This window comes from Lolium perenne, chromosome 4 (assembly GCF_019359855.2).
Source record: "Lolium perenne isolate Kyuss_39 chromosome 4, Kyuss_2.0, whole genome shotgun sequence".
NCBI classification, from domain to species: Eukaryota; Viridiplantae; Streptophyta; class Magnoliopsida; order Poales; family Poaceae; genus Lolium; species Lolium perenne.
In genome coordinates, this window is record NC_067247.2 from 126,361,368 (window position 1) to 126,382,942 (window position 21,575).

At 45.8% G+C, this 21,575-nt stretch overlaps 1 protein-coding gene across 1 annotated transcript; it reads left to right on the forward strand.

The window, feature by feature from the left end:
* Window positions 1-2,453: 2,453 nt before the first annotated feature.
* Window positions 2,454-4,755, forward strand: LOC127347162 (uncharacterized). The gene is made up of 2 exons (XM_051373384.1): window positions 2,454-3,234; window positions 3,344-4,755. Exons 1-2 carry the CDS (start codon window positions 2,454-2,456, stop codon window positions 4,753-4,755), a joined length of 2,193 nt encoding a protein of 730 aa, XP_051229344.1.
* Window positions 4,756-21,575: the final 16,820 nt, after the last annotated feature.

Sequence of the window (21,575 nt, forward strand, 5' to 3'; positions counted from 1 at the left end):
TCTTCATCAGGATCATCACTAAAATAATCAAGTTCAGGTGAACTAACAGGTGTAGTAGCATTAGGAGTTTCAGTATTTTCTATTTGTCTAGACCTAGCAATTGTAGCATCTAGAAAGGATGCCAATGAACCACTATCATCAAGCACAGCAGAAACATTATCAATATTATGAGAGTTTTCAGATTCAGCAGAAATACCCGCATTTGAAGCATGCGGCGGTGAAACAAGTTTATCAATCATAGATGGTGAATCAAGAGCAGCAGAGGTATTCAGAATTGTACCTTTTCTTGTAGTGGATGGTAATATGGCGATCTTAGTATCGCGAGGTTTACCCATGATGGAGAATTTGCAGCGAACAATATTAATCCAAGTGAACTTCCAAATAAAGCTATGCTCCCCGGCAACGGCGCCAGAAAATAGTCTTGATGACCCACAAGTATAGGGGATCGCAACAGTCTTCGAGGGAAGTAAAACCCAATTTATTGATTCGACACAAGGGGAGACAAAGAACACTTGGAAGCCTTAACAGCGGAGTTGTCAATTCAGCTGCACCTGGAAACAGACTTGCTCGCAAGAGTTTATCAGTAGTAACAGTAGCAGTAGTGAAATAACAGCAGCAGAGTAACAGAGACAGCAGTAGTGATTTTAGTAAACAGCAGGATTAAAATACTGTAGGCACGGGGACGGATGACGGGCGTTGCATGGATGAGAGAAACTCATGTAACAATCATAGCAGGGCATTTGCAGATAATAATAAAACGGTGTCCAAGTACAAAGCAATCAATAGGCATGTGTTCCATATATAGTCGTGCGTGCTCGCAATGAGAAACTTGCACAACATCTTTTGTCCTACCAGCCGGTGGCAGCCGGGCCTCAAGGGAAACTACTGGATATTAAGGTACTCCTTTTAATAGAGTACCGGAGCAAAGCATTAACACTCCGTGAACACATGTGATCCTCACATCGCTACCATCCCCTTCGGTTGTCCCAATTCTTGTCACTTCGGGGCCATTGGTTCCGGACAGCGACATGTGTATACAACTTATAGGTAAGACCTTAAACAATGAATATCTTGATGAAACAATAACATGTTCAGATCTGAGATCATGGCACTCGGGCCCTAGTGACAAGCATTAAGCATAACAAGTTGCAACAATATCATCAAAGTACCAATTACGGACACTAGGCACTATGCCCTAACAATCTTATGCTATTACATGACCAATCTCATCCAATCCCTACCATCCCCTTCGGCCTACAGCGGGGGAATTACTCACACATGGATGGGGGAAACATGGCTGGTTGATGTAGCGGCGTTGGCGGTGATGGCGGCGATGATCTCCTCCAATTCCCCGTCCCGGCGGAGTGCCAGAACGGAGACTTCTGGCTCCCGCGACGGAGTTTCGCGATGTGGCGGCATTCTGGAGGGTTTCTGGCGACTTCGACTTCTCCCCGTGTGTTTTTAGGTCGAGGCCGATAAGTAGTCCAAAGGAGGGCGTCGGAGGCCGGCCGAGGGGGCCACACCACAGGGCCGCGCGGGCCCCCCCTGGGCCGCGCCGCCCTATGGTGTGGGGCCCTCGGGCCTCCACCTTAATTGTCCTTCTGGCTCCGTCATTATTCTGGGAAAATAGGGCCTTCTGCATAAATTCCGAGGATTTTCCCGAAAGTTGGATTTCTGCACAAAAACGAGACACCAGAGCAGTTCTGCTGAAAACAGCGTTAGTCCGTGTTAGTTGCATCCAAAATACACAAATTAGAGGCAAAACAATAGCAAAAGTGTTCGGGAAAGTAGATACGTTTTGGACGTATCAGTGTTCTAGATAATCGCTATGAAGGGGATGGAACTGTCCATCCTGGAGATCATTTACTGTTTTTACATGAATTATGCGGGTTATTCAAGTGTGCAGGTATTGCTATGGATGAAGTTAGGAAGAAACTATTCTCTATATCGTTGTCTGGTAAAGCGGCGCATTGGTACAAATTGCTGAAGATGGTGTTATGGTCGGTCTGACCTATACACGCAAGAAGCCCACTAGTGACTAGTTGTGGGCTTAGCCCAAGTAAATTAGGGGCTTAGCCTAAGTAAATTAGGGTTTAGAGGAGGCCGTCCTCCTATATAAACACTTGTACCCCTTCGCGATTAATCAGACAAATATTCAGTATCATACTGTCTCGTCTCCTGAAGGGAGACGGGAGACCCCCTGCGCCCAGCCGCACCAAACCCTAGCCGCCGCCTCCTTCCTCCGCGACAGCGCCCAGCCACCGGCGCCGAGCTCTCCAGCCTCTCCGCCCTCACTTCCACCCTTACAACCTCCGCCCTAGACCCGGTAGAACCCTAGCCCCTACCACTTTGGTATCAGATTGCCTAGGTCTCGTGGGCTCCAACAGCACCCCGTCGACCCCATTGCCGCCACGTCCGCCGCCACGAACACCACCTCCGTCACCTCCGCCGCCATGACAGGCGCCCACGCGCTGCAGGGGGCCGCCGCCGACGGAGACCAGGGGGCCGCCGCCTCCCCCACAGGCCTCGACCTCCTGCCCGCTACATTGGCGGACCTCGCCGACAGTCTCCGCGCCATCCGCTTCGAGCTCGCGGAGATCAAAGCCGGCCAGCACCCGCCGCCCCCACCGGCCGCCGTTCCGGTTCCGTCCACCACCCCGACACCGCCCGCCTCCGCCGCCAGCAGGGGCCGCCCCGCGTGGTGGCCGCCATCGCCCTCGCCAATCCCCACATGGACCGACGCGGCGCCCGTCTACAATCTGACTGCGGCGCGGACGACAGTTCAGCAGCCCGCCCACACCCTCGGCGGTCCTGGCGGGTTTGCTGCCCCCTTCGCCGAGAGCACGTCCTTCAACCCAGGCCGCCAGGAGGGCGCCCCCGGGGTCCCGCCTCTGGCACAGCAGCCGCCCCGCTTCACCAAGCTGGAGTTTGCCACCTACGACGGCGCCACCGACCCCCTGAACTGGCTGAACCAGTGTGAGCAGTTTTTTCGGGGGCAGCGGACGCTCAGCGCCGACCGCACGTGGATCGCCTCCTATCACCTACGGGGCGCCGCGCAGACTTGGTACTACGCCCTCGAGCAGGACGAGGGCGGGATGCCTCCCTGGGAGCGTTTTTGCGACCTGTGCCTCCAGCGGTTTGGGCCGACCCTCCGCGGCAGCCGCCTTGCCGAGCTGGGACGCCTCGCCTTCACCACCACGGTCCAGGACTTCGCCGACCATTTCAGGAGCTCGCGTGCCATGCCCCGGGCGTCTCGGCGCGACAGCGCGCCTATCTCTTCATCGGCGGCCTCCCCGACTACATCTGTGTCGATGTCGAGATGCGCGAGCCTGCGGACCTGCAGACGGCCATGTAATACGCACGGGCCTACGAGCAGCGTGCCCTCGCCATGCAGCAGGTCTACGCGCAACGTGGAAGCGCGCGTCCCGCGCTCCGACCCGCCCCGACGCCCACCGGCCCGCCGCGCTGGCCGCCGCGCCCGCGGGCCCTCCTGCGCCGACTCGCCCCTTCAAGGGGCTGACGGCTGCGGAGCAGCTTGAGCGGCGCCGCCAGGGGCTGTGCTTCAACTGCGACGAGAAGTACGCGTCGGGCCACACGTGCGCCCGCCTCTTCTACCTGGAGACCATCGACGACGCCGACGTTGAGGCCCTCACCGCCGAGCTCGCGGCCGCCACCGTCACTGAGGCCGGTGTCACGACCTACGCGCCGGTCGACGTGTCCGCCTTCGTCGTCTCTCTTCATGCTATGGCAGGCATCAAGACGGCAAAGACGATGCTGCTCCCGGTGACGATCAGTGGGGATCGTCTCACTGCGCTGGTGGACACGGGCTCCACGCACAACTTCCTGTCCAACACCGCCATGCGCCGCCTCGCTCTCCAGCCGGCGGGATCGAGGAAGTACAGCGTCACCGTCGCCAACGGGGACCGCCTTCCGTGCAAGGGCATGGCGCGACAGGTTCCCGTGCTCATCGGCGATGAGCCGTTCTCCATCGACTGCGTCGGCATCGACTTGGGCTGCTACGACTTCATCCTCGGCCTCGACTTCCTGAGCACCTTAGGCCCCATCCTGTGCGACCTCGACATGCTGTCCCTCATCTTCTGGCGCGAGGGCGGCCGCCGTGTGCACTGGACGGGCGTGGGCAGCACTGGCACATCCCCGCAGCTCCATCTGCTGGCCGCCGCACTTGACGAGGCGCATCCGCTCCTGGCCGACTTACTGCAGCAGCACGGCGACCTCTTTGACGAGCCGCAGGGCCTCCCTCCCTCGAGACCCTGTGACCACCGCATACACCTACTGCCGAACACGGCACCCGTAGCGGTGCGGCCGTACCGGTACCCCCAGCTGCAGAAGGACGAGCTCGAGCGCCAGGTGGCAGTCATGCTAGCACAGGGCATCATTCGGATTCCGACGTCGCCGTACTGCACCCCCGTGCTCCTTGTGCGCAAGATCGACGGCACGTGGCGCTTCTGCATCGACTTCCACGCCCTCAACACCGTCACGTCCAAGGACAAGTTCCCCATCCCGGTCGTGGATGAGCTCCTGGACGAGCTGCATGGTGCGCGCTTCTTCAACAAGCTTGACTTGCGCTCGGGCTATCATCAGGTGCGCATGCACCCGGATGACATCGCCAAGACGGCATTCCGCACACGCCATAGCCACTACGAGTTTTTGGTGATGTCGTTCGGCCTCTCCAACGCACCGGCGACCTTCCAGGCCCTGATGAACCACGTGGCCATCATCTTCAACGAGCTTTGAGCGCATCGTCTTCATCTCAAGCGCTCGAAGTGCTCGTTTGGCACGACCGCCGTCGCGTACTTGGGCCACGTCATCTCCGGGACGGTGTCGCGATGGACGTGGACAAGGTCGCCGCCTGGCCGACGCCCCAGTCGCCACGAGCTCTTCGCAGATTTTTGGGCCTCGCAGGATACTACCGGCGGTAAATCCAGGACTTCGGCCTCATCGCCGCGCCTCTCACGCGCCTGCTTCGCCGCGACGAGTTCTCCTGGGACGAGGAGGCGGCCACGGCCTTCGCCGCCCTGCAGCGGGCACTCACGACGGGCCCCGTTCTTCAGATGCCGGACTTCGACGAGCCATTCGTGGTGGACTGCGACGCCTCCGGCATTGGCTTCGGCGCCGTCCTTCACCAAGGCGAGGGTCCACTCGCCTTCTTTAGTCGCCCCTTCGCCACGCGCCACCACAAGCTCGCCGCATATGAGCGCGAGCTAATCGGGCTGGTCCAGGCAGTGCGCCACTGGCGGGCGTATCTTTGGGGCCGGACATTCCGTGTGCGCACGGACCACTACAGCCTGAAGTTTTTGCTGGATCAGCGCCTCTCTACCATGCCGCAGCACCAGTGGATCAGCAAGCTCTTCGGCTTCGACTTCACCGTCAAGTACCACCCCGGCCGCCTCAACACAGTCGCTGACGACCTGTCCCACCGCAACGTTGACGACACTGCGGACGCGCCCACGGTCGGTGCAGCCCTCTGCATCCACTCCGGGCCATCTTTCGCCTTCATCGACGAGATTCGCCACGCTACTGCCGCGGCTGCGGATGCGCAGCAGCTGCGCCAGCGCCTGGCCGACGGCGAGCTGGCCGCGCCATGGCGCCTGGATGAGGGACTACTCCTCCATGGGTGCCGCATCTTCGTGCCGGATCATGGAGACTTGCGCCACCAGGCCTTGTCCTTGGTGCATTCTGTAGGTCACGAGGGCGTCCAGAAGACCCTGCACCGTCTCCGCGCTGATTTTTACATTCCAGGGGATCGTGCCCTGGTGCGGGACTGGGTGCGGGCGTGTGTCACATGCCAGCGGAACAAGACGGAGGCGCTCCGTTCGGCGGGCTTGCTGCAGCCGTTGGACGTACCGTCCCAGGTGTGGGCGGACATCTCCATGGACTTCATCGAGGGGCTGCCGAAGGTTGGCGGCAAGTCCGTCATCCTCACGGTGGTCGACCGCTTCTCCAAGTACGCGCACTTCATCGCCCTCGGCCATCCCTACACGGCGGCGTCCGTGGCACGCACTTTCTTTGATGGCATCGTTCGCCTCCACGGGTTTCCGTCCTCCATCGTCAGTGATCGTGATCCTGTGTTCACGGGTCACGTCTGGAGGGACCTCTTTGGGTTGGCGGGCGTAAAGCTCCGCATGAGCATGGCGTTTCATCCTCAGACGGACGGCCAGTCCGAGGTTGTCAACAAGATCATCGCCATGTACCTGCGCTGCATCACCAGGGATCGTCCACGAGCTTGGGTGGACTGGCTGGCGTGGGCCGAGTACTGCTAAACACGTCCTACCACTCCGCGCTGCACGCTACTCCATTTGAGGTGGTCTACGGGAGGCCACCGCCAGCGATGCTTCCCTATGCGTCTGGCACGGTTCGTACTGAGACGGCGGATGACCTGCTACGTACCCGCGACGAGATACTGGCTGAGGCGCGCCAGCGACTTCTTCAGGCTCAGCAGCTGGCCAGGAGGTACTATGATGCACACCATCGCGAGGCGGAGTTTGCGGTGGGTGACTGGGTCTGGCTACGCCTTCTTCACCGGACGACCCAGTCCTTGGACCCGCGCTCCAGGCGCAAGTTGGGACCTCGTAACGTCGGTCCCTTCCGCGTGCTGGAGCGCATTCGCACGCTCGCCTACCATCTTGAGCTGCCCGCGGGCTCGCGCCTCCACGACGTCTTCAACGTCGGGCTCCTCAAGGCCTACCGTGGCGACCCTCCTTCTGCACCACCATCTCTTCCACCTACTTCGGATGGGCGTCTCGAGCCTGCACTGGCGAGTGTGGCTCGCGTGATGAAGGCCCAGCTGCGCCGTGGTGTTTGGCATGTCTTGGTGCATTGGACAGGCATGCCAGAGGACGAGGCGACTTGGGAGAAGCTTGACGATCTCTGCCAGCAGTTTCCAGAAGTTCAGCTCGAGGACGAGCTGTTTGAGAAGGCGGGTGATACGTCTCCAACGTATCTATAATTTCTGATGTTCCATGCTTGTTTTATGACAATACCTACATGTTTTGTTCACACTTTACATCGTTTTGATGCATTTTCCAGAACTAACCTATTGACGAGATGCCGAAGTGCAAGTTCCTGTTTTCTGCTGTTTTGGTTTCAGAAATCCTAGTAAGGAAATATTCTCGGAATTGGACGAAATCAACGCCCAGAATCTTAAAATCCCACGAAGCTTCCAGAACACCCGAGAGCCACCAGAGGGGAGCCCTGGGGGCCCCACACACCAGGCTGGCGCGGCCAGGGTGTGGGCCGCGCCGCCCTATTATGTGGCGGCTCCGTACCCCCTCCGACTCCGCCTCTTCGCCTATATAAAGGTCCCTGACCTAAATCTTCGATACGGAAAAACCACGGTACGAGAAACCATCCAGAGCCGCCGCCATCGCGAAGCCAAGATCTGGGGGACAGGAGTCTCTGTTCCGGCACGCCGCCGGGACGGGGAAGTGCCCCCGGAAGGCTTCTCCATCGACACCGCTGCCATCTCCACCGCCATCTTCATCACCGCTGCTGTCTCCCATGAGGAGGGAGTAGTTCTCCATCGAGGCTAAGGGGCTGTACCGGTAGCTATGTGGTTAATCTCTCTCCTATGTACTTCAATACAATAATCTCATGAGCTACCTTACATGATTGAGATTCATATGATGATGCTTGTAATCTAGATGTCGTTATGCTAGTCAAGTGAATTTTACTTATGTGATCTCCGGAGACTCCTTGTCCCACGTGTGTAAAGGTGACAGTGTGTGCACCGTGTGGGTCTCTTAGGCTATATTTCACAGAATACTTATTCACTGTTATGAATAGCATAGTGAAGTGCTTATTAATATCCCTTTATGATTACAATGTGTTTTGTATCACTATTAATCTATGTGCTACTCTAGTGATGTTATTAAAGTACTCTATTCCTCCTGCACGGTGTAATGGTGACAGTGTGTGCATCGTGTAGTACTTGGCGTAGGTTATGATTGTAATCTCTTGTAGATTATGAAGTTAATTATTGCTATGATAGTATTGATGTGATCTATGCCTCCTTCATAGTGTGATGGTGACAGTGTGCATGCTATGTTAGTACTTGGTGTAATTGCAATGATCTATCATGCACTCTAAGGTTATTTAAATATGAATATCGAATATTGTGGAGCTTGTTAACTCTGGCATTGAGGGTTCGTGTAGTCCTACACAATTAGTGGTGTTCATCATCCAACAACAGAGTGTAGAGTGGTTTTATTATGTGATCAATGTTGAGAGTGTCCACTAGCGAAAGTATAATCCCTAGGCCTTGTTCCCAAATACTGAAATCGCTGCTTGTTTCTTTGTTCTCTGCATCTGTCTTGCTGCAATATTACCACCATCAACCACACGCCAGTTGTAGCATCAAGCTATTTTCTGGTGCCGTTACTACTGCTCATATACATTCATACCACCTGTATTTCACTATCTCTTCGCCGAACTAGTGCACCTATATATCTGACAAGTGTATTAGGTGTGTTGGGGACACAAGAGACTTCTTGCTTTGTGGTTGCAGGGTTGCATGAGAGGGATATCTTTGACCTCTTCCTCCCTGAGTTCGATAAACCTTGGGTGATCCACTTAAGGGAAACTTGCTGCTGTTCTACAAACCTCTGCTATTGGAGGCCCAACACTGTCTACAAGAATAGAAGCACCCGTAGATATCAAGCACTTTTCTGGCGCCGTTGCCGGGGAGGAAAGGTAAAAGGTACTCACACTCCGGATCTCGGCTACTAAGCTATTTTCCGGCATCGTTGTAAGTACTCGAAGCTATTTCCTTTAGATCCTGCAATTGCATCTTTTTGATTCTTGTTTTACACTAGTTTGGTATAATGGAAAGCAACATGGAGCTTTTTATTCTATTTCCTGAGTTAAGACATGGATGGTTTAATGCGAAAATTAAAAAACCCATGGAACATATTAGTATGAACACTTTGAACACCATTGTTGCTAATGATATGGAAAATTCTAAGCTTGGGGAAGCTCGCTTTGATGAGCATGATCTTTTTAGTCCCCCGAGCATTGAGGAGAAAATTTACTTTGATGATACTTTACCTCCTATTTATGATGATTATAATGATAGTGGTCTTTTGGTGCCGCCTGTTATGGAGGATAAATTTGATTATGATTACAATATGCCTCCTATATTTGATGATGAGAATAATAATGATAGCTACTTCGTTGAATTTGCTCCCACTACAACTAATAAAATCGATTATGCTTATGTGGGTAGTAATAATTTTATGCATGAGACTCATGATAAGAATGATTTATGTGATAGTTATATTGTTGAGTTTGCTCATGATGCTACTGGATATTATTATGAGAGAGGAAAATATGGTTGTAGAAATTTTCATGTTACTAAAACACCCCTCTTTTTGTTGAAAATCTTGAAGCTGCACTTGTTTTATCTTTCTATGCTTGTTGCATTATGCTTCTTGAATTTATTTATTTACAAGATTCCTTTTCATAGGAAGCATGTTATACTTAAATGTGTTTTGAATTTGCCTCTTGATGCTCTCTTTTTCTTCAAATACTATTTCTTGCGAGTGCATCATTAAAACTGCTGAGCCCATCTTAATGGCTATAAAGAAAGAACTTCTTGGGAGATAACCCATGTGTTTATTTTACTACAGTAATTTTGTTTTAAATTCGTGTCTTGGAAGTTGTTAATACTGTAGCAACCTCTCCTTATCTTTATTTTATTGCATTGTTGTGCCAAGTAAAGTCTTTGATAGTAAGGTTCATACTAGATTTGGATTACTGCACAGAAACAGATTTCTTGCTGTCACGAATCTGGGCCTAATTCTCTGTAGGTAACTCAGAAAATTATGCCAATTTACATGAGTGATCCTCAGATATGTACACAACTTTCATTCAATTTGAGAATTTTCATTTGAGCAAGTCTGGTGCCTCTTAGAAATTCGTCTTTACGGACTATTCTGTTTTGACAGATTCTGCCTTTTATTTCGCATTGCCTCTTTTGCTATGTTGGATGGATTTCTTTGTTCCATTGACTTCCAGTAGCTTTGAGCAATGTCCAGAAGTGTTAAGAATGATTGTGTCACCTCTGAACATGTGAATTTTGATTATGCACTAACCCTCTAATGAGTTGTTTTGAGTTTGGTGTGGAGGAAGTTTTCAAGGATCAAGAGAGGGAGATGATACAATATGATCAAGGAGAGTGAAAGATCTAAGCTTGGAGATGCCCCGGTGGTTCACCCCTGCATATTTCAAGAAGACTCAAGCGTCTAAGCTTGGGGATGCCCAAGGCATCCCCTTCTTCATCGACAAATTATCAGGTTCCTTCTCTTGAAACTATATTTTTATTCGGTCACATCTTATGTACTTTACTTGGAGCGTCTGTTTGTTTTTGTTTTTGTTTTTGTTTTTGTTTTTGTTTGAATAAATGCTTGTGTGGGAGAGAGACACGCTCCGCTGGTTCATATGAACACATGTGTTCTTAGCTTTTAATGTTCATGGCGAAGGTTGAATCTGCTTCGTTAAATTGTTATATGGTTGGAAACGGGAAATGCTACATGTGGTAATTGGTAGAATGTCTTGAATAATGTGATACTTGGCAATTGTTGTGCTCATATAGATTATGTTTAAGCTCTTGCATCATATACTTTGCACCTATTAGTGAATAAATACATAGAGCTTGCTAAATTTGGTTTGCATGATTGGTCTCTCTAAGGTCTAGATAATTTCTAGTAAGGGTCGAACAACAAGGAAGACGGTGTAGAGTCTTATAATGCTTACATTATGTCTTTTATGTGAGTTTTGCTGTACCGCTTCATACTTGTGTTTGTTTCAAATAGCCTTGCTAGCCTAAGCCTTGTATCGAGAGGGAATACTTCTCATGCATCCAAAATCCTTGAGCCAAACACTATGCCACTTGTGTCCACCATACCTACCTACTACATGGTATTTCTCCGCCATTCCAAAGTAAATTGCTTGAGCTACCTTTAAAATTCCATTCTTTGTCTTTGCAATATATAGCTCATGGGACAAATAGCCTAAAAACTATTGTGGTATTGAATATGTACTTATGTATCTTATTTCTTATTAAGTTGCTTGTTGAGCGATAACCATGTTCCTGGGGACGCCATCAACTACCCTTTGTTGAATATCATGTGAGTTGCTATGCATGTTCGTCTTGTCTGAAGTAAGGGCGATTTACCATGAGTTGAATGGTTTGAGCATGCATATTGTTAGAGAATAACATTGGGCCGCTAACTAAAGCCATGATCCATGGTGGAAGTTTCAGTTTTGGACAACTATCCTCAATCTCATATGAGAAAATTATTTGTTGCTAAATGCTTATGCATTAAAGAGGAGTCCATTATCTGTTGTCTATGTTGTCCCGGTATGGATATCTAAGTTGAGAATAATCAAAAGCGAGAAATCCAATGCGAGCTTTCTCCTTAGACCTTTGTACAGGCGGCATAGAGGTACCCCTTTGTGATACTTGGTTAAAACATATGTATTGCGGTGATAATCCAGGTAATCCGAGCTAATTAGGACAAGGTGCGGGCACTATTGGTATACTATGCATGAGGCTTGCAACTTGTAGGATATAATTTACATAATACATATGCTTTATTACTACCGTTGACAAAATTGTTTCTTGTTTTCAAAATAAAAGCTCTAGCACAAATATAGCAATCAATGCTTCCCTCTGCGAAGGGCCATTCTTTCACTTTTATGTTGAGTCAGTTTACCTATTTCTTTCTATCTTAGAAGCAAACACTTGTGTCAACTGTGCATTGATTGTTACATACTTGCATATTGCACTTGTTATATTACTCTATGTTGACAATATCCACGAGATATACATGTTACAAGTTGAAAGCAACCGCTAAAACTTAATCTTCCTTTGTGTTGCTTCAATACCTTTACTTTGAAAATATTGCTTTATGAGTTAACTCTTATGCAAGACTTATTGATGCTTGTCTTGAAAGTACTATTCATGAAAAGTCTTTGCTATATGATTCAGTTGTTTAATCATTGTCTTTATCATTGCTTTGAATTGCTGCATTCATCTCATATGCTTTACAATAGTATGATTAAGATCATGTTGGTAGCATGTCACTTCAGAAATTATCTTTTTATCATTTACCTACTCGAGGACGAGTAGGAACTAAGCTTGGGGATGCTGATACGTCTCCAACGTATCTATAATTTCTGATGTTCCATGCTTGTTTTATGACAATACCTACATGTTTTGTTCACACTTTACATCGTTTTGATGCATTTTCCGGAACTAACCTATTGACGAGATGCCGAAGTGTCAGTTCCTGTTTTCTGCTGTTTTTGGTTTCAGAAATCCTAGTAAGGAAATATTCTCGGAATTGGACGAAATCAACGCCCAGAATCTTAAAATCCCACGAAGCTTCCAGAACACCCGAGAGCCACCAGAGGGGATCCCTGGGGGCCCCACACACCAGGCTGGCGTGGCCAGGGTGTGGGCCGCGCCGCCCTATTGTGTGGCGGCTCCGTACCCCCTCTGACTCCGCCTCTTCGCTATATAAAGGTCCCTGACCAAAATCTTCGATACGGAAAAACCACGGTACGAGAAACCATCCAGAGCCGCCGCCATCGCGAAGCCAAGATCTGGGGGACAGGAGTCTCTGTTTCGGCACGCCGCCGGGACGGGGAAGTGCCCCCGGAAGGCTTCTCCATCGACACCGCTGCCATCTCCACCGCCATCTTCATCACCGCTGCTGTCTCCCATGAGGAGGGAGTAGTTCTCCATCGAGGCTAAGGGGCTGTACCGGTAGCTATGTGGTTAATCTCTCTCCTATGTACTTCAATACAATAATCTCATGAGCTGCCTTACATGATTGAGATTCATATGATGATGCTTGTAATCTAGATGTCGTTATGCTAGTCAAGTGAATTTTACTTGTGTGATCTCTGGAGACTCCTTGTCCCACGTGTGTAAAGGTGACAGTGTGTGCACCGTGTGGGTCTCTTAGGCTATATTTCACAGAATACTTATTTACTGTTATGAATAGCATAGTGAAGTGCTTATTTATATCCCTTTATGATTACAATGTGTTTTGTATCACTATTAATCTATGTGCTACTCTAGTGATGTTATTAAAGTACTCTATTCCTCCTGCACGGTGTAATGGTGACAGTGTGTGCATCGTGTAGTACTTGGCGTAGGTTATGATTGTAATCTCTTGTAGATTATGAAGTTAATTATTGCTATGATAGTATTGATGTGATCTATGCCTCCTTCATAGTGTGATGGTGACAGTGTGCATGCTATGTTAGTACTTTGTGTAATTGCAATGATCTATCATGCACTCTAAGGTTATTTAAATATGAATATCGAATATTGTGGAGCTTGTTAACTCCGGCATTGAGGGTTCGTGTAATCCTACACAATTAGTGGTGTTCATCATCCAACAACAGAGTGTAGAGTGGTTTTATTATGTGATCAATGTTGAGAGTGTCCACTAGCGAAAGTATAATCCCTAGGCCTTGTTCCCAAATACTGAAATCGCTGCTTGTTTACTGTTCTACTGCATCTGTAATGCCTGCAATATTACCACCATCAACCACACGCCAGTTGTAGCATCAAGCTATTTTCTGGTGCCGTTACTACTGCTCATATACATTCATACCACCTGTATTTCACTATCTCTTCGCCGAACTAGTGCACCTATACATCTGACAAGTGTATTAGGTGTGTTGGGGACACAAGAGACTTCTTGCTTTGTGGTTGCAGGATTGCATGAGAGGGATATCTTTGACCTCTTCCTCCCTGAGTTCGATAAACCTTGGGTGATCCACTTAAGGGAAACTTGCTGCTGTTCTACAAACCTCTGCTCTTGGAGGCCCAACACTGTCTACAAGAATAGAAGCACCCGTAGACATCAGCGGGGAGAGATGTTATGGTTGGTCTGACCTATACACGCAAGAAGCCCACTAGTGGCTAGTTGTGGGCTTAGCCCAAATAAATTAGGGGCTTAGCCCAAGTAAATTAGGGTTTAGAGGAGGCCGTCCTCCTATATAAACACTTGTACTCCTTCGCGATTAATCAGACAAGTATTCAGTATCATACTGTCTCGTCTCCTGAAGGGAGACGGGAGACCCCCTGCGCCCAGTCGCACCAAACCCTAGCCGCCGCCTCCTTCCTCCGCGACAGCGCCCAGCCGCCGGCGCCGAGCTCTCCAGCCTCTCCGCCCTCACTTCCACCCTTACAACCTCCGCCCTAGACCCGGTAGAACCCTAGCCCCTACCAAATGGGGATTCTCTTGATTGGAAGGATATTGTGCCTCTATTTTATTCTAGATTCTATCCTCCAAGTGAAATTCACAAAGACCGAAACCGCATATATAATTTCTGGCCTCATGATGGAGAGAGTATTGCCCAAGCATGGGGGAGATTGAAGTCTTTAATGCTCAAATGCCCCATTCATGAGCTTCCTGGTAATATCATCATTGATAATTTCTATGCAAGACTTTCTTTTCAAGATAAAACCTTGCTGGATACTACTTGTTCTGGATGCAACAAAGAAGAGTTTAAATGGGACCTTCTTGATCGGATTCAGGAGAATACTGAAGGATGGGAGAACGACAAAGATAGAGAGTCAGGTATAAATTATGATTATGAATGCATTGAAACTTTTATGGATACTGATAAATTTCATAATATGAGTGCTACTTATGGTCTTGACTCTCAAGTTGTTGCAAATTTTTATAAAGCTTTTTCCTCTCATTTTGAATTGCCTAGGAAGAATTTTAATAACTATCATGAACCTTACAAAGATAAAACTGATTCACCTATAGGTAAATGTGTTGAAATTAAAACTATCTATCATATTCTTCCTGAAGCTTATATTGAAAAAACTCCTTTTCCTGCTAAAATGAAGGAGTATTCTGTTATAACTAGTGTGCTTAATAAAAGTGCAAAGAAACCTATAGAACCTGAAGAGCAAATAAAGGTTGAACCTGCTATTGCAATAGTTAAAGATCTTGTGACTAAAAATGTAGAAGATGTTCATATCATTTTCTGTGAAGATGCTTCTAATATTGTTTCACATCCTAACATGTCTAGGAAAGCCAGTATTCCTATGCTCTATGTTAGAATTGGTGATCATTGCTATTATGGTTTATGCGATATTGGTGCAAGTATTAGTGCTATTCCTTATGAGCTTTACACGGAGATTATGCACGAAATTGGTTCTTGTGAACTAGAAGATATTGATGTGGTTATTCGGCTGGCTAATAGAGAAACTATCTCTCCAATTGGTATTGTTCGAGATGTGGAAGTTCTATGTGGTAAGATTAAATATCCTGCTGACTTTTTGGTACTTGGTTCTGCTGCTAGTAAGTATTGTCCTATCATTTTTGGTAGACCTTTTCTAAATACTTGTGGAGCTGTTATAGATTGCAAGAAAGAGAAAATTTTGACTAAATTTGCTGGTGAATGTTATGAGTTTAATTTCTCTAAATTTGCCAAAATTCCTTGTAAAGCTGATTCGCCTAATAATGATTTTAGAGTTGAACAGTGTGCATCTATTGCTCTTGCTCCTAATAATCCTTTGTAGCAACATTTGGAGAATAGTGAGAGTGAAGTTTTTAGGGAAGAAAGAAATGAGCTTGATGAAATTTTCCTTCGTCAACCTATTCTTAAGCATGATTTACCGGTAGAAGATCTAGGTACAACACCGCCACCAAAGGAAGATCCTGTTTTTGATTTAAAACCATTGCCTGATAATCTTAAATATGCTCATATTGATGATAAGAAAATATATCCTGTTATTATTAGTTCTAAGCTTTCAAAGTTTGAGGAAGAAAGGTTATTGGAAATATTGAAGAAACACCGAGGAGCTATTGGCTACACTCTTGATGACTTGAAGGGGATTTCTCCCTCTATTTGCCAACATGCCATTAATATGGAAGATGATGCAAAGCCTGTTGTTGAACATCAGCGTCGTCTAATTCCTAAGATGAAGGATGTGGTAAGAAATGAGGTATTAAAACTTCTTGAAGCTGGTATTATATATCCTATTGCTGATAGTAGATGGGTTAGTCCTGTGCATTGTGTTCCTAAGAAAGGAGGAATGACTGTTGTGCCTAATGATAATGATGAGCTCATACCTCAAAGAGTATTTGTAGGGTATAGAATGTGCATTGATTATCGGAAAGTTAATAAGGTTACTAAGAAAGATCATTACCCTTTACCTTTTATTGATCAAATGTTAGAAAGGTTATCTAAAAATACTCATTTTTGCTTTCTTGATGGATATTCTGGGTTTTCACAAATTGCTGTTAAAACTAAGGATCAAGAGAAAACCACTTTCACTTGTCCCTATGGAACTTATGCTTATAGACGTATGCCTTTTGGTTTATGTAATGCTCCTGCTACTTTTCAAAGATGCATCTCTGCTATTTTTCATGGCTTTTGCGAGAATATTGTGGAGGTATTCATGGATGATTTTTCTGTCTATGGGAATTCTTTTGATAATTGCTTGCGGAACCTCGATAAAGTTTTGCAGAGGCGTGAAGAAACTAACCTTGTTCTTAATTGGGAGAAATGCCACTTTATGGTTAATGAAGGAATTGTATTGGGACATAAAATTTCCGAGAGAGGTATTGAAGTTGATAGAGCTAAAGTTGAGGCAATTGAGAAGATGCCCTATCCTAGGGATGTTAAAGGTATTCGTAGTGTTCTTGGTCATGCTGGGTTTTATAGGAGATTTATTAAAGATTTCTCTAAGATTTCAAAGCCTCTTACTAATCTTCTTCAAAAAGATGTACCTTTTGTTTTTGTAAGGAAGCTTTTGAAACTCTAAAGAAAGCCTTGACGACTGCTCCTGTAGTTGAACCTCCTGATTGGAATTTACCTTTTGAAATTATGTGTGATGCTAGTGATTTTGCTGTAGGTGTTGTTCTTGGACAGCAAGTAGATAAAAAATTGAATGTTATTCATTATGCTAGTAAAACTCTTGATGCTGCTCAAAGAAATTATGCTACAACTGAAAAAGAATTATTAGCTGTAGTTTTTGCTTGTGACAAGTTTAGACCTTATATTGTTGATTCAAAAGTCACGATTCATACTGATCATGATGCAATTAGGTACCTTATGGAAAAGAAAGATGCTAAGCCAAGGCTTATTAGATGGGTGCTTCTTTTGCAAGAATTTGATTTGCATATTATAGATAGGAAAGGTGTTGATAATCATGTTGTTGATAATTTATCTAGATTGGAAAATATTGCTTATGATCATGTTCCTGTTAATGATAGTTTTCCAAATGAACAATTGGCTGTAATAAAGGTGAGCTCGCGAGATAGTCCTTGGTATGCGGATTATGCTAACTTTATTGTTTCCAAGTACTTGCCTCCAACCTTTTCAGCTCAGCAAAGGAGGAAATTCTTTTATGACTTGAGGCATTATTTTTGGGATGACCCACACTTATATAAAGAAGGAGTGAATGGTATTATGCGAAGATGTGTTCCCGAATATGAACAACAAGAGATATTGAGTAAGTGTCATGGTAGTGTTTATGGAGGACATCACGCCGGAGATAGAACCGCGCAAAAGGTTCTACAGTCAGGTTTTTATTGGCCAACTCTCTTTAAAGATGCAAGAAAGTTTATTTTATCTTGTGATGAATGTCAAAGGGTTGGTAATATCTCTAGACGCAATGAAATGCCTATGAATTATACTCTTGTTATTGAGCCATTTGATTGTTGGGGATTTGACTTCATGGGTCCTTTCCCTTCTTCAGAAGGTAACACTCATATACTTGTCGCTGTTGATTATGTTACTAAATGGGTGGAAGCCATACCCACAAAAAGTGCTGATGGTGAGACCTCTTTAAGAATGCTTTTAGATATTATTTTCCCTAGATTTGGAGTTCCTAGATATCTTATGACTGATGGAGGTTCTCATTTTATTCATGGTGGTTTTAGAAAAACTCTTGCTAAGTATGGTATTAATCATAGGATTGCTTCCGCTTATCATCCTCAAACTAGTGGGCAAGTAGAATTATCAAATAGAGAAATTAAATCTATCTTGCAAAAGACTGTTAATAAATCTAGAAAAAATTGGGCTAGTAAGTTGAAGGAAGCACTATGGGCTTATAGAACTGCTTATAAAAATCCTATGGGTATGTCTCCTTATAAAATGGTTTATGGAAAAGCTTGTCATTTACCTTTAGAACTAGAGCACAAAGCTTATTGGGCTGTAAGAGAACTAAATAAAGATCCTAAACTTGTCGGTAAGAAGAGATTGCTACAATTGAGTTCTCTAGATGAATGGAGAAGTGAAGCTTATGAAAATGCTAAACTTTTTAAGGAGAAAGTTAAGAAATGGCACGATATAAGAATTATCAAACGAGAATTTAATGTTGGAGATAAAGTCCTATTGTATCGGTCTCGTCTCAGATTTTTTGCAGGGAAATTACTCTCAAAATGGGATAGACCATATGTCATCATGGAGGTGTATCGTTCAGGGGCAATTAAAATTGGTTCGTTGAAAGGTGATGCTACACAAGTGGTGAATGGACAAAGACTCAAGCATTATATTTCTGGAGATTCTTATAATGAAGATGTTGATGTTATTCGAGTGGTGACTCCGGAAGCTTTCATCAAAAATCAAATTGACAGTTCTGCAGAGTTCGATTTCGAATAGGTAGCAGTTCTGGCAATAAAAAGTCCGCGTTTAACTTTCCGAACAATGTTTTTGCTATTTTTGGAAAATATGAAAAATTACGAGATCGAATCAGAGCGGAGGAGACGCACGAGGGCGTGCCCCCATAGGCCGGCGCGGGCCCCATCCTGGCCGCGCCGCCATACGGGGACAGCCCCTCGGAGTCCCTCTCCCACTCCCGTTCGACCTGGTACTTTCCTTCTGTCGTGAAATTTTTTTGCTATATAATCCCCCGGACCCCTGGAGGTCCGTATATCGTTTTCTCGTCGTGTTTTGTTTCGAGCTGTTTTCTGCCAGATACTATTTTCGGATCTAGAGCCACCATGTCTTCGTCGGGAACTCCGAAGGACAGCTTCTTTGAGGACGTCGTCAACCCGTACATGAACGAGCTGAAGATGCACCCCAAGGAATTGCTGCTCGTAGATGGAGAGTTGCAGATTGAAGATGTTCGGGGTCCTAAAGGAGAAGGAAGTTTGGAGGACAGGATGGAGAAACTAGAACAAGAGGTCTTCAACTACAAGAAGATGGCTGAGCGTGAAGTGGACATCTTCCACAAAATTGTGTCTGAACTTATGGATGCACACAAGAAGGAGACTGCAAAGCTGTGGGACGATATCCTCTCGCTTCACGACACTACCAACAAACTCCAAGCTCAACTCTATGATGTTCAAAATCAAAACTGTGAGTATGAAAACAGGTTTAAACACATAAGCTATGCTGCTAGTTTCAAGATTCCTGAGACCAAGATGTCGTTTGTTGATGGAGAGCCTCTTCCTTGGAAGTCTGATGATGGGAAGAATTCACCATCACCGCCGAAGGAGTAATTCATCATTGGTATTGGCACCCCCTTGGTTTGTTCCAAGCTTGGGGGGAGTGCCGCGGTATCACATCATCACTATCTTTTACCTTTTTACTATTAAGTAGTGTCATATCATGAGTAGGGAAGTTATCATATAAGATGGTTGTAGTGTGGAAGTATCTCTCTTTTAGTTGGTTATCTATGTATCCCTTGGTGTGAGTTATCGTTATGGAATATTAATGAGAAGTTTTATCATTTACATATTGCACACCTTATTTTAGTTTGCAGTTTCTGTTATATGATTGATCTTGTTGTTAGTATTGGTATCACTTTGGGAGCATTGAGCAAATCTATTTGGTTTTGGCAAACTTAGCATTGGTCAATAGCAACAACACTTTGAGGTTTAAGTAGAAAGAGGAAATTCATGTAGATATGTTATTTCATTATCTTTCTTTCTTGTTAGCTAATGAGCTTAGTATTCTGAAGTTAAAATTATTTGTGCTTACAAGAAAGATGCATGATTGTTTCTACCACACGTATATTTGTTTGTTTCCCTCAACTCTTATGCTTGCTAACCAACCTTGCTAGCCAAAGACCTGTACTGAGAGGGAATGCTTCTCGTGCATCCGAACCCTTAAACCAAACCTATGCCATCAGTGTCCACCATAACTACCTACTATGTGGTATTTCCCTGGCATTCCAAGTAAATACTTCATGTGCTACCTTTAAACAATTCAAAAGTTATCATCCCTTATTTGTGTCAATGTTTTATAGCTCATGAGGAAGTATGTGGTGTTTTATCTTTCAATCTTGTTGGGCAGATTTTCACCAGTGGACTAGTGGCACATCCGCTTATCCAATAATTTTGCAAAAAGAGCTGGCAACGGGGTTCCCAGCCCCAATTAATTAACTTTCATTAATAACTCTCTTCACATGTTTTGCCCTGATTCATCAGTAAGCAACTTAATTTTGCAATAGACACTCCTCCGTGGTATGTGAAATGTTGGAAGGCACCCGGGGATTCGGTTAGCCATGGCTTGTGAAAGCAAAGGTTGGGAGGAGTGTAATCCCTAAATAAACTAAAGTACATGTGTAAACAAAAGAGAAGAGGGATGATCTACCTTGCTGGTAGAGATAACGTCCTTCATGGGAGCCGCTCTTTGGAAGCATGTTTGGCAAGGGGGTTAGAGTACCCACTACCATTCGTTGACAACAACAAACACCTCTCAAAACTATACTTTTATGCCCTCTATATGATTTCAAAACTTAAAAAGCTCTAGCACATGATTTAATCCCTGCTTCCCTCTGCGAAGGGCCTATCTTTTACTTTATGTTGAGTCAGTAAACCTATTTCCCTCTATCTTAAGCAAGCAATTGAGTTGTTGTGATCCAACCATTTATATTGTGATCTATTTAATCATGTCTTATTCTTCCTTGTTTAGTACAAGTTTTATCCGAATGAATATGGCTTTGAAGGTTATCAATGATTATGAGGAGATTATTATGATTCAGTATGTAAGTTTTGCCATATAAGCTTTAATATAAGAGCTCTGCTCGAAAGATAAGTACAATCTGTTAATTGTTCTTTGACCAAGAACGAAGTTTGCCATCACCAATTATGATTTCCTATGCACCTTTATCTGTGATTTCACTCTACTTGTTTCAAGTTGAGTTATATGAGGAAGTTGTTCACTAGAATGTCATGTGTGAATTAAATGTGATGCTTCTTGTCCGTATTTTATTTATCGACTCTTCACTCCATAAACATGTGGTCTTGTTTACTGAGTTCAGTTTTGCTTGGGGACAAGCGAGGTCTAAGCTTGGGGGGAGTTGATACGTCCATTTTGCATCACTATTTTATATCATAATTTACTGTTATTCATTGATATATTTCATATTTAGAGATGATACTTATGTTATTTCACCTATTTTGCATGTTTCATGATTATTGGAGAATTACTCACCGGAGTCAGGATTTTGCTGGAAAAAGCACCGTCAGGATGCAATATTTCTGAAGATCAACAATTGACGGAAAATACACCGAAAGTCTTATTTCTCCAGAAGAAGGAGCCAGCCAAAAGGAGGGCCCGAGGAG